This window comes from Molothrus aeneus, chromosome 33, assembly GCF_037042795.1.
Source record: "Molothrus aeneus isolate 106 chromosome 33, BPBGC_Maene_1.0, whole genome shotgun sequence".
Classification (NCBI taxonomy): domain Eukaryota; kingdom Metazoa; phylum Chordata; class Aves; order Passeriformes; family Icteridae; genus Molothrus; species Molothrus aeneus.
Window position 1 is genome coordinate 1,782,710 of NC_089678.1, and position 15,839 is coordinate 1,798,548.

General features: G+C 41.7%; 1 protein-coding gene across 1 annotated transcript; it reads left to right on the plus strand.

The window, feature by feature from the left end:
- Positions 1–5,207: 5,207 nt before the first annotated feature.
- On the plus strand, positions 5,208–15,591 carry SLC30A10 (solute carrier family 30 member 10). The gene is made up of 4 exons (XM_066568490.1): positions 5,208–5,721; positions 6,197–6,280; positions 9,735–9,971; positions 10,709–15,591. Exons 1-4 carry the CDS (start codon positions 5,208–5,210, stop codon positions 11,173–11,175), a joined length of 1,302 nt encoding a protein of 433 aa, XP_066424587.1. The 3' UTR covers positions 11,176–15,591.
- Positions 15,592–15,839: the final 248 nt, after the last annotated feature.

Below are 15,839 nucleotides of genomic sequence, written 5' to 3' on the forward strand. Positions count from 1 at the left end.
GTAGAAGAAAATTACCATAATTGTTGCTGTTATTATTGTCATATTTCATAATTACAGAGAAATCCTACTTTCAAAGGCTGGTGATTGCTTCTCTGGAAGGAATTAGGTAGATTTTTACCTGCCACCTTGAAAATGAATAAGTTAAGGAGGATGTGGCACAAATCTGCAAAACCAAGAGTGGCATAGGGAAGGCCAGTAGCCATTGAATGTTTGTCTTGACTTTTGAAACAAGAACATGTTTAGTGAAACTAGCAGGATTCAGATTCAAAACAAGGGGGAAAAGGCAATAGGCTGAGAGAGTTGTGGTTGTTCAGCCTGGAGAAGGGAAGGCTCTGGGGAGACCTTAAGGCATCTTGCATTATCTAAAGGAGCCCACAAGAGAGCAGGAGAAGGACTTTTTACAAGGGCAGGTAGTGACAGGACAAGGGGGAATGGCTTTAAACTGGCAGAGGGTAGTTTAGATTAGATATTATGAAGAAATTTACTCTGTGGGTGGTGAGGCACTGGAGTACATTGCCCAGAGAACCTGTGGATGCCCCATCCTTGAAAGCGTTCCTGGCCAGGTTGGATGGGGCTTTGAGCAACCTGCCCATGTCTCTTCCTGTGGCAGGGAGGTTCCAAACTAAACTATCCTATGGTCCTTGTTTCCAATTAATTTTGAAGTCTGCATTACTTACTGAGAGCCTGGACTAGGACATGAAAGAAAAATCCACTGAGGGCTACAAGATACAGATATCTAGCTCAAAAACCCAATTAGGCTGAAAATACCTGAAGAATAAGAGAGTATTAAGGGAAAGTGTACTATATACTTACCCAGCTTTACTGTTACCTAGGCATCCCTTTATGGCCACAGGTGGGGCTCTTGGCTGCCAATGGCTAAGTGTTTAAAATTGGTGTGTTGAGTACTTTGAAACCTTGATACACAGAGATCTTGAAGCTTACAGGAGTGCATTGCATCTTTGGGTTCAGAAGGGAAGTTTTCTTGTTTGTAATAATTTTAGAAGTTCTGAAGAACTTTTCTAATTTTTGTTCCTGATTAGGATGAGGAAACTGCAGCTTTTTTAGCAGCATTGTAGCTGAAACTAAAGTTGGCAAAGCATTCAGAAAACTAAAGTGCTGGACAACCTTTTCCGCATCTCCTAAGAACTTGTTCCAACTCAGCATAGTCAGAAATGGGGAGCCTGGGATATTTAGGCTGCTTTTTTCTTCAATAATATGTAGCTTGTTCAGGCCATCTCAGGGCTGGATGAATAAGTGAAATCCTAACATTCTACTGTTGAATGTCTACAGTCAGTGTAAAACACATATGGATGCCAAGCACACTGCAGAGCAATCATACACATGGTTCCTTTCTGAAAGAATTTGAGACCAAATGTTCTGATGCTGCAGGTGGATTTGTGCAGGCAGAATGAAGTGCCAGAAAGGGGAAAGAGCCTGAGTGAAAACACTGGTAGTGGAGTCAGTGTTCACTGGTAGTGGATCCTATGTTCAGGATCATTGCTTTCTTTTGGACTATGTGGAAGGAGATCAAAGCAGAAAAGAGCTACAGCGATAGCACATATTTTATTCTGAAGTTCACCTGAATTAATTATTCTTCTTATTGAAAGCAACAACTTCTTGAATGAGAATGATTGAGGTAACTTTGCTCACCTGGCAGTTTTAGGAGCTGTTTGTCTTTAAGTGATTGTGGCACCTGGATAAAGAGAGAACAGGGAGGTTTGGATGCATAATGAGAAGAGTAAAAGCTCGGATGTCCAAGAGGCTTCTAAGCAGCCACAGTGCAAAGCCCCTTGCATGGATGAAGAGCCGGCCAGAAGTTGTCCTGGTTTTGGCCAGGATAGTTAATTTTCTTCACAGAAACTGGTACAGTACTGCATTTTGGATTCAGCATGAGAAAAATATTAATAGCCCTCTGATGTTTTGGTTGCTGATAAGTACTGGTTACTCCAAGTCAAACAGTTTTTGGTTTTCCATGCTCTGCAAGTGAGGAGCTGCACTAGAATCTAAGGAGCACAGTCAGGATAGGCAGGACTTGGACTGGCCAAAGGGATATTCCATACCACAGTGTAATTTTCAGAACATAAGTTGAGAGGAGGTGGGCAGGAGTCACTGATTGCTGCTGGGGGATGAGCTGGACATCGATCAGACTGTGGTGAGCAACTGTTTGTGCATCATTTGTTTCCTTGATTTATTTTTGTTTTGTTTTGTTTCCATGGGTTTGTTTTTTTGTTTTTACATTGCTTCGATTATTAAACTGCTCTTATTTCAACCCACAAGGTTTCTTTACCTGTTTTTCTGATTCTCCTTCCCATCCTACCTTGGGTAGGGGAGAGTGAGCGAGTTGCTGTGTGGCACTGAGTTGCCAGCTGGGCTTAAATTGTGATTGAAGATGAGAAACAGAGTGATTCCATAGATGGAACAGATCAGTTCCATAAAAATGTGTGCTAAATGTTCAGAACAGAAAAGTGAATCAAATGTGAGACCATACAGGGAAATGAGTAAAAGAGACGGTCAGGACTTTTGCTGTTCCTCTCTATCAGTGTATCTCCTGTTTCTCTGTATCTGCCCTGCATTTTGAAGACTGTGCAGGTTTGGTTCCCTCATCTCCCAAAGGTGTAGATGGGAACTGGAAACAGCCCAGACACAGATCTGTGATCTGACCCAGCAGACACTGCTCTGTTCCTGTGTCAGTGTGTGGCTGTTTTATGACAAGCAGATGGAGCTGTGTGAGCTTGACAGAAGGAATAATTGTGGATCAGCAGATCCAGTGTCAGAGCTGAGGCTCTGAACACATACAGTTTCTGACACCTTCAGCAAGTCAGCTGTAATTGTGCTCCATGCCAGAGGACTTAGTCACAGCTTTATTTGCTGAAAACAATATTTTTGACACTATGTCTTCAAAATAACTGTGATATTTTTATGTTTTGAAGTGAGTTCAGGGCTATGAAACTTCCTTTTATTTTCCAAAGAGGATTGATATATATTTTTCACAGGAGGATTAATGATGTTTCGGCTACTATATTATGTCTTCCTAAAAATAAAAGTCACTAGCAATTCCTTTCAGTTCTATGAAGGTGCAATTAGCTGGGCTTCAGAGAGCTGTCTTTTTTTTTTGATTGTAAGCCAAGTGCCAGAGACAGAGTTTGCTATCATTAATTATAGTAAAGAAGATATAGTCTTTAATTTTAAAATTTATATCTGAATATTTAACTTCCTATAACTCCTATTTTTCTTCTTATTGTTCTACCTATTTGCTTTTGATTTGGCCCATTAAGCATTTCTTATCCTATGTCCGTAGTTGCAGTTCTAGAGCTGAAATGTGTGTTGATGTAAATTATTCTATCCTCTCCGACAACTCTGTTTATTTTGATGGTAAGGTTCATTTCAATACATTTATTTTCATGGATTTGTTAATTTGCATATTGCAGGATATCAAGTGTGTGAATCTCTGCTTAATTGGGAGTTGTGTGGTAATTCTTTCCAGGGGAGACCACCCCCTGAAAGGCTGCTCAAGTCCACTCCAGAGGTTAATACACATCTTGGGTTCTGTGCACAGAATTAGGTGAAATGGAGAGGCCTCATGTAAAAGATGTATTCAAGCAAGGGATCAACTCAGTCAACAGCTTCAGAGTTAGAACAAAGAGGAAATTCCCAAGGTCCTTAAGGAATTTCTGGTTGTAGAGAACACTGTCTTAGGTAGGTGGACAAGATAGTGTTCCCTGGCCTTGCTGATTTAAAATCTGAAAGCAATGGGTGCCTTGTCAAGTGTGGTGAAATGTGTGACGTGGCACTTTGGTGTGAATTGTAGCTGCTGAAGTGGTACCTCGGCACTGGTTTGCCTCTGGCATAGCTAAAATGCTCCCAACTTCACAGAAGTTTTTAAGAACCTAATTTTCTCTAGGACTTACATATTTTATTTATTATTTTTGGGCCCAGTTCTGATACTGAGAACCCCATAGCAGAGGACGACTTGATTTTACAGCAGCTGCTTTAGCTGTTCAATTTGAAATGACGTATTGGTAGTTCAGCTGTCTTTTTTCCATTTGCAAGTGGGGCTGTCATTTTTGCAAGAACTTTCATAAAAACAACAGCAACAAAACATCTACAAATAAAAGACAGAGGTTTACTACCTTTTCATCGTTCATGTAGACTATCCTGTAGGTTAAAAAGTGCATGCAATTATCTTTATTATAGGGTAATGATAGAGTTGTGAACACTAAGGTACTATTTTCAGAGAAAAATAAAATATTAAGGGTTGGAAAGGACCTTATTGATCAAGGATCAAGTTCCAAGTCCCCACCACAGCAGGGACACCTCTCACTAGACCAGGTTGCCCAGAACTCCATCCAACCTGGCCTTGAACACTGACAGGGATGGGGCATCCACAACTTCCTTGGGCAACCTCTGCCAGTATCTTACCACCCTAAATTTGCCTCTTTCAGTTTGTAACCATTGCTCCTTGTTCTGTAACTATCATTCCTGATTAAGAGTTCCTCTCTAGCTCCTCTGTAGCCCCCTTCAGATGCTGGAAGGTTGCTACAAACTGTCTCCACAGTCTTCTCCACGATGAACAGCCCCAGCATCCTCAGCCTGTCTTCACAGGTGAGGTTCCCCAGTCCTTATCAAATTTGTGGCCTCCTCTGGACTCGGTCCAACAGCTCCGTGTTCTTCCTATGTTGGGGCCACCAAATCTGGATGCAGCACTGCACGTGGGGTCTCACCAGAGCAGAGTAGAAGATAACCACCTTCAAACTTCTGGCCATGCTGCTTTGGATACAGTCCAGGATTCCTTTGGCTTTTTGATACACCTTTTTAAAGGCTGGTGGCTGGAAATGAGCTGGCTCAGTAGATGGCACTCTGTCCTTTGGTTTGGTACTTTCGTCGCCAATAAAGCATCAAAGCTCCGTAATTATTGGATCCTTCGCTGGAACTTGACCCTCTCGGCGTCCCAGGAGCGCAGGCAGTACAGCCTTGGGTAGCTCTGCCTGCCCGAGAGGGCCCTTCCCTGGCTGCCGCGCCGGCTGCGCGCCGCCCCGCGGCCCATCCAGCTTCTCTTTATTCCAGCTTTGGTTGATTTCGTGTTGCCCGCCGCCGCTGCTCGGGGCGGGGCGGGGCGGTGCCCCGGGCGGGGCGGTGCGGCCCGGCCCGGCCGCTCTTATTGAGGCGGCGCTGGCGCGGAGCGTTACCGGCCGGGCCGTGCGGCCGCCATGGGGCGGTACTCGGGCAAGACGTGCCGCCTCATCTTCATGCTGGTGCTCACCGTCGGCTTCTTCGTGGCCGAGCTGGTGTCCGGATACCTGGGCAACTCCATCGCGCTGGTGTCCGACTCCTTCAACATGCTCTCGGACCTCATCTCCCTCTGCGTGGGGCTCTCCACCGGGCGCATCGCCCGACGCAGCCGGCGCGGTCCCCGCGCCACCTACGGCTACAGCCGCGCCGAGGCGGTGGGAGCGCTCAGCAACGCCGTCTTCCTCACCGCCCTCTGCTTCACCATCCTCGTGGACTCCGTCCTCCGCCTCGCCCGGCCTGGGCCCATAGACGACGCCCAGCTGGTGCTCATCGTCGGCACCCTCGGCCTCGCCGTCAACGTCGTGGGGCTCCTCGTCTTTCAGGACTGGGGCGCCTGCTGCCGTGGGCGACGCCCGTGCCGCCCTCCGCCCGCGGCCGCCGCGCTGCGGGACGTGCCCGGTGGCATCCCGAACGGCGAGGAGGATGAAGCAGGTGCCTTTCGGCTGCACTTCGCCTTCCCCTGGTGTCCCGCATCTCTGCCCTCCCCTCCCTCCAGCATCCCTCTCAGCCTCCCTCACCCTTCCCCATCCTCTCTCTCTCCCCCCCCCCCCCCCCCCCCCCCCCCCGTCTCCCGTCTCCCGTCTCGTTTTCCCTCGGGACCCGCCGGGCTGTTGGCCCAATCCTCTGGGCCCTTTCAAAGCCCCAAGGCCACTCGTGGGCCCCGGGGGGTTTCACTAAGCTCACTCAGGCACCAGGGTCCTCTTTCACCCTGTACTTTACCCTGGGCTTCTGGGCGTGCCCCCGGGATGGTGGAAGGAGGTGTTGCCCAGGGAGCTGCATGGTAAACGTTTTGGAGTGTTTTTGGTTTTCTTCTTGTCTTCTTTAAAGTAAGTTGGTTTTGAGAAGGTTGATGTTTTTTCTGTTTGTAGAACTTATACACAACACAGCGTTTCTTCTTTGAATGCAGGTGATTCACCAAATGACCAAAAGAGCCCTGAAGAGGGGTCTGAAAAGAAAAAAGAGAAAAAGTCTGAAGCCTTGAACATCAGAGGTATGGCATAGGACCATGCAGCTCATGTTAAACTAACTTCAAACACTTTATGGTTTCCATTTCAGATTTATATATGCACCCACAAATATCAGTAAAAAAGAGAGAAGTCCAGGGCTCATCCATGTAATTGGATCCAGTTATTCTCTAGCAGAAAGATTTTGATTATATGGAATAGCATGAGTAGTAACAAAATAGTGTCATGCTGAGTTGGCTTTGAGCATGCTCACATTTAGATTTTTATTCTTAGAAGAGTGCAGCTGGATACTTGGAAAGGACACAAACCCTGCTGCACTAAGCTCAAGTCATTAGAGTCTTTACAGGAAGGTTACACAGGGAGCTATGATGTGAATCTTTGTGTCACTGATGTAGTAGTATTTGAGCAGTTTTCAACCTTAAAATGCTTTTGGGCAGAAAACATAAACCCTTCTAAATCCCAGGGTTGATAATATTTTTTTGTCAGCATAAGGAAAATGGTTCTGAAACTGGTGCTTTAGCATGGTGTTTTTGCAGGTGTGAACCTGTTCCTGTGAGAGTGTGTGACAGGATCAGCCCTTCCTACATTGTAATTTGGCAAGTCTCTGGGAATCTGTGGATTTTCATGGAGTGAAACATAAAGCTACTCCTAGGAATAAATTACCCACATGTCTCTCCCTGTCTGTGTAGGTGTTTCTCTGCATACACGTTTATGTACCTAATCTGAGCAGAGCCAAAAGCAAATATCTTTGAGGATATGAAATACTGAGTTTGTCCCAAGGAAGGGACTGTCAGAAACCTCAATTAGAATTAGTAGTTTCAGGTTTTTTATAGTCACTGATCAGCAGCTGATATTCCCCCAAGGTTGTGTGAGTTTGCTTTGCTTGAATTCAGCTTGAGAGGTCAATGTGGCAGTCAGGCACGTGGGTTTGCTGGTTTTTTTATTTGTGTGTGTGTCTGTCTTTCAAAAGTGTTTACAGAACTACACAAACACATCTGTAAGGGAAGATGCTTTGGAAAATCAAAGCATGTGCTAAGGATGCAACACTTGCTTGAATGTCTAGAAGTTGGTGTCACTGGATATTGGCATTATAGTGATGAGATTTTTGGAGAAGGATGAGCAAACTGTCACGCTCAGGGATGGAGGAGAGTAAGGAACCAATTGCTTTAGAGAAGACCTTGCTTGCCTGAACCACAATGCTTAGATATAAAGATGCTGGAAGCCTTCAAAAAATGTCTGAAGGATAAAGAATTTTGTGACAGTTGTTTTAAGATATGGATTGTCTTTGCTTTTTAAAAAGAAATTTTAAGTGTTACTTTAGTATGTCAGCTTTGCAAAATCTATTTTCATTGTCTTTATGACTATAGAGGTAAGGAATATTTACAAAGATATGTGTATTTGAAGTTCTGTTTCACTCCATACTTTTCCTTTTAAGTTAGTTACAAACTGTATATTTCATAGTCACTTGGCAAAAAGTTCTTTTGTTGTGGAATGGGAGCCTCCCTGAAAAACATGGCTGAACGAAGTGGATTGGCAGAGGAATGGTTTCCTTGATTTTATAACTGGTAGGAACAGGAATCCATAGATTCTGCCTGACAGGATTAATTATTGCAGTGTGAAATTATTCCTTTTACTGCTTGAGCATACACAGAGTATTTCAGTTAGACTTTGGAATGCAAGCTGTTGGAAACTGCTACCTATGGTTTTACCATAAAGACTTCATTTACTAAAAATTAATTCTTTATTCCAGTTTATAATCATAGCTTTTGGGATTTGGTAGGGAAATGGACAAATTTTTGTCTGAGCCCTAATTCTGTGATGCATTACCAGGGTATATGTGTTAATGACGTTAAGAATGGAAAATAAACATTTTTCCAAATTCTGTATTCTCAATTACTAATTCATCAAAATTCTGACATTTTTCTTTTTTTTTTCTTTAAAAAATGACATTTTTTTAAAATTCATTTTTTTCCTTAACTCGCAAGAAGGCTTTCTGAAACATTTTCCTGTTCTTTATAAGCTGTGCTCTCTTGTTAGTTGCCTGGGCAATGCAACTGCATCCTGCCTGTTCCTCTTGTTAGTGCAACAGCTGATAGCCCATGCTGAATCAGGACTATTTGTAAATGAAAAGGAAACACTGCAACACTGTTAGGAGGAGTAAAACCCCGTGGTAGTCTGCCAAATGGGGCAGAACATGCCTGAACTCCAGCAGAAAGAGCTGGACTCACCAGGAGCTTGTACTTTCTTATCTGACCCAAGTGAATTGGAGAAACTCCAGAGGCTGTGTGTGGCCTTCATTTCTTGTACAGATCAAGGTGCATGTACAGAGCTGGTAAGAAACACCAGCATGGGCAGAGTTCTAGGGCTAATCCAGTATCCAGCACCATCAAAACTCTTTGCTGTGTTGTTAGTGAGTTTTGGGGGAGCCTTTTACAGTTTCTCACTTGAAAGTCTATGTGATAGGGTTGTTAAAAAGAGATGATTCATTTTCGTCTCTCACAACCCCTAAAGAAAAATATTGACGAAGAAATTCACTTCATACAGAGAGATGTTCTGAATTCAGGTGTGGGTTGGAATAAAATCTGAGTCTGAACAGTAAAATCTAACAAAACTGGAGTATCTTTGAGCACTGATGGGAAGAGGGAAGTTTATGTAGAGTAGTAAGAAGAAATAGATTCTTGGATTTTTGTAACTCTGTAGCAGAAAGACTGCTTTGGTCATTGTAGTTTAAAGAGCAGCTAAATATGTTACTGTAAGAGCCTGTCTTATGTCTTTAACTTGTGTACAAAACCAACTTTATAAGATGTAAAAAGAAGTGCCCAGCATTCCTCTCAGAGTAGTCCAGGCACTAAACAATGTGACTGACTGTAGAACCAGATTCTGATTTTTGACAGGTCTGAAGGCTAGTAGTATTGATGGAAGAAGGTTTAATATGACTGGTAATCTAGTTTGATCTAAAAATTGGAGTCTGAGGGTATTTGGAGCCAGCTTAGATTTCACTTAGGCAATTTTTCAGATTTCAGAAGTGTCACAGAAACTGGCGGGGGAAGGTAACTGTTACTGGGGGTGGTCTGCAGCTCTCCACTCCCAGGGTAGAATGGATAGATTTAGTCATGAATTTTTAATTTAGATTTAACGTGCCAGGATCTGTTAATAATCTTCATGCATTTTAAGCAAGCACATATTGTGTTACCATGGCATTCCAGCTGGACAGCAGTTGTTAGCATACCCTACATCCTTAATAATGCATCCCACTCAAACAGCAGTGCTTCAGAGTCAGTATTTTCTTGCTGTTTTTTCCAAAAGCTGTTACTGAAAACTTTGGTTGTGATATTAATGGCTGGAATATTGCATTCTTCATGTCAAGTGGAACATCCTTGAAAAATGCAGTATTACACCTAACCCAGGAAAAAACCCACAAAAACAAAGCAAAAAACCACAAACCCACCCCACTAATGGAAATTGTGCCATTTGTTTCAGGTGTTCTTTTGCATGTTATGGGAGATGCACTTGGATCCGTGGTCGTGGTAGTTACTGCTACTATCTTCTATGTACGGCCTCTGGGGGATGCTCCGTGCAATTGGCAGTGCTACATTGATCCAAGCCTGACAATAGTTATGGTGCTCATCATCTTGTCTTCTGCATTCCCACTTATAAAGGAGACCTCAACTATTTTGTTGCAGATGGTCCCCAAAGGTGTTGATATGCAACTACTGAGTAAGTCAAATTTGTTGTTGAAATGCTGTTAATTTTAATGGTGGATTTCAATGCATATGTTATTGGTGGAATGACATGTTTGGATTATTTATTCATAATAGCTCTAAATTCTCAAGAACTGTGAGAAATAATCACATGACTGTGTCCTAGCAACATGATTCAAATCTCTCTGGATTAGTTAAAGCATGCATTTTGAGAATGTGGTACTCCCAACAATACATCAAACATACCAGGTCTTGAGCTGTTAATGCTTTGTGTGGGTTATTTGTGAAAGAAACAACTCTGAGTTTCAATCTTTTCCAATCCTGCAGTGGCTGCTTCCAAAAAGCTTCCAAAGCATCTTAGAAATTTCCATTAAGGTTAGTTAACTTTGTAGTTCTTAGGTGCTGTTCACACTGGTTAATTGTGGGTATTTCTGGAATTCCCCCATGCTCAGGGCTTAAAGAAACCAGAAAATGAGGGGTCTTGATAGAGGAAGTGATGTAATATTTCCTCTGTGAACAGCTGGTAAATTGCCATTTGGGAGCCTGAAGGATGGGTGAATCCAAAAGGAAAGGTGCCATGTTCATCACCTGGAGGCCGAACTGAAGGCAGCTGGGAGTAGATGCATTGTACCAATCAATCTCCTCTAAAATGATGGTTTTGACACTGCTGCTTTTGGATAGGGTGCCTAGTGAGGCAGCTGATAATTAGCTAGTGCATCAAAGCCCCTAATACCTTTCCCTTATGCTTTCCAGCTGACAGACTAGCTCATGTACCAGGGGTGAGCAGCCTCCATGAGGTGCACGTCTGGGAGCTTGCAAGTGGGAGGAACATCGCCACTCTTCATATCAAGTGCCAAACCCCTTCTGATTACCAAGGTGCTGCTTACCAAATACGGAAAGTTTTCCACGAGGCAGGAGTCCATTCTGTGACCATCCAGCCTGAGTACGCTGACCACAAGACCTCACATCTACTGTGCAGCTCACCCTGCATCTCAAAAGCCTGTGACTCGCATCTGTGCTGCAGCCAGAGGGAGCCCCCCCGGGCTGAAACGAATGGCTACATGGAGAAAAGTGAAAGCTCCCTTTCTGCACAGCACAAAGACAATGGTTCAAGGAAAAGTGACGTTGAAATCCCTATGGAGGACCCAGTAGCAGATGAGAACGTGAAAAATAGTGACGTGTCTGGTGACAAATCACAGTCGGGTAGTACACGATTTTAGGCAGTTCACTCTGCTCCGTGTTGTGCTGTCATGGAGCAAACGTATCTTGGCTGGGAAGGGGGGCATTGGTGGTTGTAGCTGAAGTTGGTGTGGCAAAAAGATTTCTGTGCTTTAGCTGTAAACCAAAACACACCTAAAACCCCCTTGTACCTGAAATAAGGATTAAGATTTCCACCAAGGCTGTTGCATTCATGTGATTTTTGTGATGCAGCCTTACCCAGTTCCTTACCAAACTAAGGCTGAATTCCTACTGTTAGAGTGGATGGGGTATGTTGCTCTCTGTCTGCACTGATGTTTGCAGTTCGTGGCCAGTAGCACTGGGAAAGAACCTCTGGCCTTTCCTGCTGGAGCGAGCTGTTTCTTGAAAGCCCTGTGGCCAGTTAATGATTGTACTGGGCTGAAGTACTGTATATTTATAAAGGACTTCAGTAGAGATGCTTTACTGATCCTTAAACCCCATTTTTGCATGGACAGTTCATTTTTAACAGTAACAATTCTGGCCAGTGGAGTTTGTGAATGAAATTAAGAGTGTCTAAGGGGAAGCACTCAGGAATTATGACTTGTGTTATTTTCTTGATTGACTCCTGTATTTTGGGACAAAGCAGAAGCTGGTCTTGCTTCTCTACAAGTAATACTGGAGTCCCAGCCTAATCACAGATGAGTGTGCTAAGGAACAGACTGCTTGGCATGAAAGCAAATAAGTACTTACTAACGTTGTCTGTACTGATTCTAGCAAATGGAAATGCAGGTAGTCATCCAATTAACTTTTATCTTTTCACTGTTGTGATTGTACGACTCAGTCTTTTAGAATTCTTGTTAGCCTTCTCCTGAGAACACAAGTTCCAAGAGCCATGGTCTTATTTCATCATTGTGCAGGATAATTGTATTATCTTTAACACTGAGGCTGTTGTTATTAATGCTGAATAAATAAGCTAATGTGTTTATTACGAACAGTTGAAATTCTGCAATTCTATTATTAAGGCATAATTTAATATTGTATTAATTAAGGAAGCACCTTTAAAGTCTTTTTTGCAGTATTATCACTTAGAGGGAACTTTAAAAAATTTAAACCAGGAAATTTTTCCTGGGTTAGTTTCCATAATTTCTTGTTGGCTGGTTTTAAAGGTCTTGATGCCTTGAACCCTACCCTCTGCCCTGGTCCTCCTCCCCCTGCCCAAATATGTATCTCAAAGTGTATTTAGTGAAGCAGTTTACTACCTTTTTGCTGCTTGCTCTTTCTGAAGGTATGCAAGGGTGCTCTAAGGAAAACAAGGTGATGAGCCGTGTCCCCAGTGCCAGATTTCAGATTGGTGTGTTCCACAGGTTTCTGGGAGGAGAAACCCACTACTCAATCCACACTGAGTCTAGTGCTTGATCTCCCTGGCTATGCAGATCAGATTCAGAAGATTCCAAATATAATTTGCCGGCAAAAAGCAGCCTTTCAATGGCATGTGTGGCCTGGACAGGCTATTTTATCCATTTATTTATTACAGGGACACCTTTGTAAAATAGTTGTGTCTTTGCCTCAGTGACATCTTAACAGAAAGGGCAAATTGATTTCCAGCCTGGGCTGGGAAAATACCAGGACTTCCTTGTAGGGGTGGCTTAAAAGCAGCCAACTCCTTATTAATAAAGATGATTGCAATAATTCAATGAATATTGAAACACACAGCAGGATATTTTACTGCTTGAAATGTAGTATTTACTGAAGCAGTGATTTCAGTCTAAATAGAACATTTCTAGAATTATAATTACCCCTTTAAAACAGATTTTTGGATGAATTAAGATATTTTATATCATTTTATTGTAAGTTTGTATCATATAAATGAACAACCTATTTGTTAATATAATTAAGAGCTTGATTCTCCAGCCTCCTTGATTCTGTTGGCAGCAGCAGGATCTTGCTTGGCAGTTATTGCACGAGTTAATGTAAATCAGGAAACATTGTAAGAATTTGTCTGTTTTTTAAAAGCATGTGCTATGATGTAAGACAGCCCTTTCTTCTGTTCTTTTTTTTTCCCCTCTTTATTTTCACCTATGATGATGCTTAGATGTAAATAACAAATGTATTTATCATGGTTTGAGAACTGGAATAGAAATCTCCCAGAATAACAACAAATAACTTTCTTCCCAGATAGCCTTTAAAACAAGCACCCTTTCATAATTATTTGTATCTTAAATCAGGTAATTTGATTTATATATATATATATATGCATACATATTTTATTAAATGGTTGAAAGCTGGAATGGCAGTATTTACTCTGGGATTAAAGAAAACTAGTATGTGTGATGTTGGGGTATTTGTCAAAATGGACAATTTTTATTCTTCCAGTGTTAAAACTGTGGCTATGTATTTTTTAAAACTTTGAAAAGTGTTGTAACCTGAAAATACAATGAAATCACATTCTTAAACTGTATTTTCTCATGTCTGGTTGACTGTACTGCAACTGTTGCCTGTGAATAAATGGGAAAATACCAGGGATTATAGAAACCTTAATATCTAGAAAACAAAAATATGTTAAATTTGCTTCATTACTTAAGCAAGCAAAACCAACAGTGCTATGTTATTTGTGAGATAAATCTTGCTCTTTTTTTGTGTTGGGATTTTCAGGGTATTCAACTAAGGTTTCTGACCAGCATCTTTGCCTTCCATTGAGTAACAAAATATTTTTCTCCTGTACTGTGTGTCCCTACTCTACTTCTGTGGGATATTTCATTCCAATCCGTGTGTATTTTGTATTGGCCTATTTCCCTTCAGTTCTTGGCATATCTCTTCTAATTCTGTTGAAGCAGGCTTCCCTCAGTTTGAGATACAGTTTATTTCCATGTTAGCCCTTATCTATGAGCACTTGTTCTAAATTCAGTTTTGTAGTCTATTGCACTGTCATAAAAGCTCTGTTCTTGCCTCTTTAGCTGAATCACTTTATTTCCCTCCCTGACAAATGCAGGTAGATTGTGCTGCTCTGTCTGCTACAAACACTGCCTTGTGATTGTCTTTCTTGGTTTTTAGGTTCTTTTGCAATGATTGTCCCTTCTGTCCATTGCTGCTGGTGGCAAAGGAAATCTGCTTAAATTATGTGTGACTTTCAGCTGGTTGTCCACCTCCTGTGGATGTGATTTGTAGCCAGTCACGCATGTGACCTAGTAGAATGATGACAAAACCTTTGCTAGGCTTGCTAGATCATTCTGCAGTAAAAGCGAAACCTGGAATAAATTAACATGACATTGAAAGCAAAAGCAATTTACTGGCCTTCATCAGTTGTGTGCCTTTTCTTAAAGGGAATAAATTCTTTGTCACCTTTTCATATGTGCCAAAAGTGCCAATTTGATTTTAAATTTTTTTCTTCTGAAACCCTCTAAATGCAGGCATTTCTTCTTCTTTATAAAGAAAACTGCTACTATTTTCAGGAGTATTGCCTTTGTTTTGCTGGTTTTCAGTTAACTTCCTTTTCCTTGTCTTCTTTATAGTACTTACCTTGACTCATAGTGCAAGTGTGTTTTTGCCCTCTTAATGTATTTTCTCTTCCATAAAAGCAGGATGGTTTTGTTGGCCTGGTCATGGTGATCTACCAAAAATACAGTTTAGAAATTCCTTTTTATGCACTGGTTTAATTTTTGTACTCCATTCTATTAAAATACACCCATTTTCTGGTTTTGCTATGTGACACACCTTACCATTGCAAACCAGTTTTTGACCTTTATTTTTTTCCTATTCTTTCCCTTTTTCATTCCTGATTATAATGTTTCCTGTCCTGAATACTCCCTTTTAGTCTGAACTTTGAAGGGAACATGCCACCTGAATTTTTCCCAAAGAGAAGTTCACTACCCAAGTTCTAGATGGCTTGATGTGAGCTACTCTGAGGACTACTTTGTGTCCTGTGGTCTGTGTAGAAGTGTTATCTAAGTAGTCATCCTGAGATGTGTACACATGTGTTTATGTATAATTAAACTCTTTATAAACACTCTACCTGAATCAACTTCTTAAGAAAGGTGGATTTCTAAACCTGGGAAGATATAATGAAATCAGGAGGGTTCATTGGTCATTTGTCAACATCTTGAGGGAAAGCTTGGTAAAAGATAATTCATAAGCCATGAACATTCCTAAGTTCTACTACTTTGCTGTACAGTGGAAGCACTTTCTACATTAAATACTTTATTTGAACAGTGATACCTTGATGTGAGGATGTCACTGTATAAGATTGTTACATTTGTGGAGCTGTGTTGCTTAAAAGTTTTCTCCAGTTTTTCTGTTCCTTAAGTAATTTAATGTGCCAAAATGTAATTTCCATGATTGCTGAATCTCACTGTGGTTTTATTAACTATGAGTGAGAAATGACCTAAGTTTTTATGTACAACTATATTTTTATCAAAATGAAGTTTGAATGTCTTGTAAATAAAGTGTATTTTTAAATAAAACTTTGTTCTGAGCTTGATCTATGCTAGCAATAGGGAGCTTTTGTCTCTTGATAATTTTAAGATATTTGTATGAGTGAAATTTGTTGTCATCCTGTGAGGCAGTTAATGTTGCAAATTTTTGTGTATTTGGAAGAAAAGGGAATCAACACCCAAAAGTTTTTCTTCTGTAAGCAGCCTTGCATTTTGCCACATGCTGAAAGTTGAATATGTATATTGTGATTCTCACTCCTGGGTTTCGTGACCTGAAT

What these genes read in the sequence shown, in the direction of transcription:
- SLC30A10 (XM_066568490.1), top strand. Translation starts at nt 5,208, where the DNA reads ATGGGGCGGTACTCGGGCAAGACGTGCCGCCTCATCTTCATGCTGGTG. An exon ending in CGGCGAGGAGGATGAAGCAG is followed by an intron (nt 5,722 to 6,196) that starts GTGCCTTTCGGC and finishes CTTTGAATGCAG; the next exon opens with GTGATTCACCAAATGACCAA. An exon ending in TGTTGATATGCAACTACTGA is followed by an intron (nt 9,972 to 10,708) that starts GTAAGTCAAATT and finishes TATGCTTTCCAG; the next exon opens with CTGACAGACTAGCTCATGTA.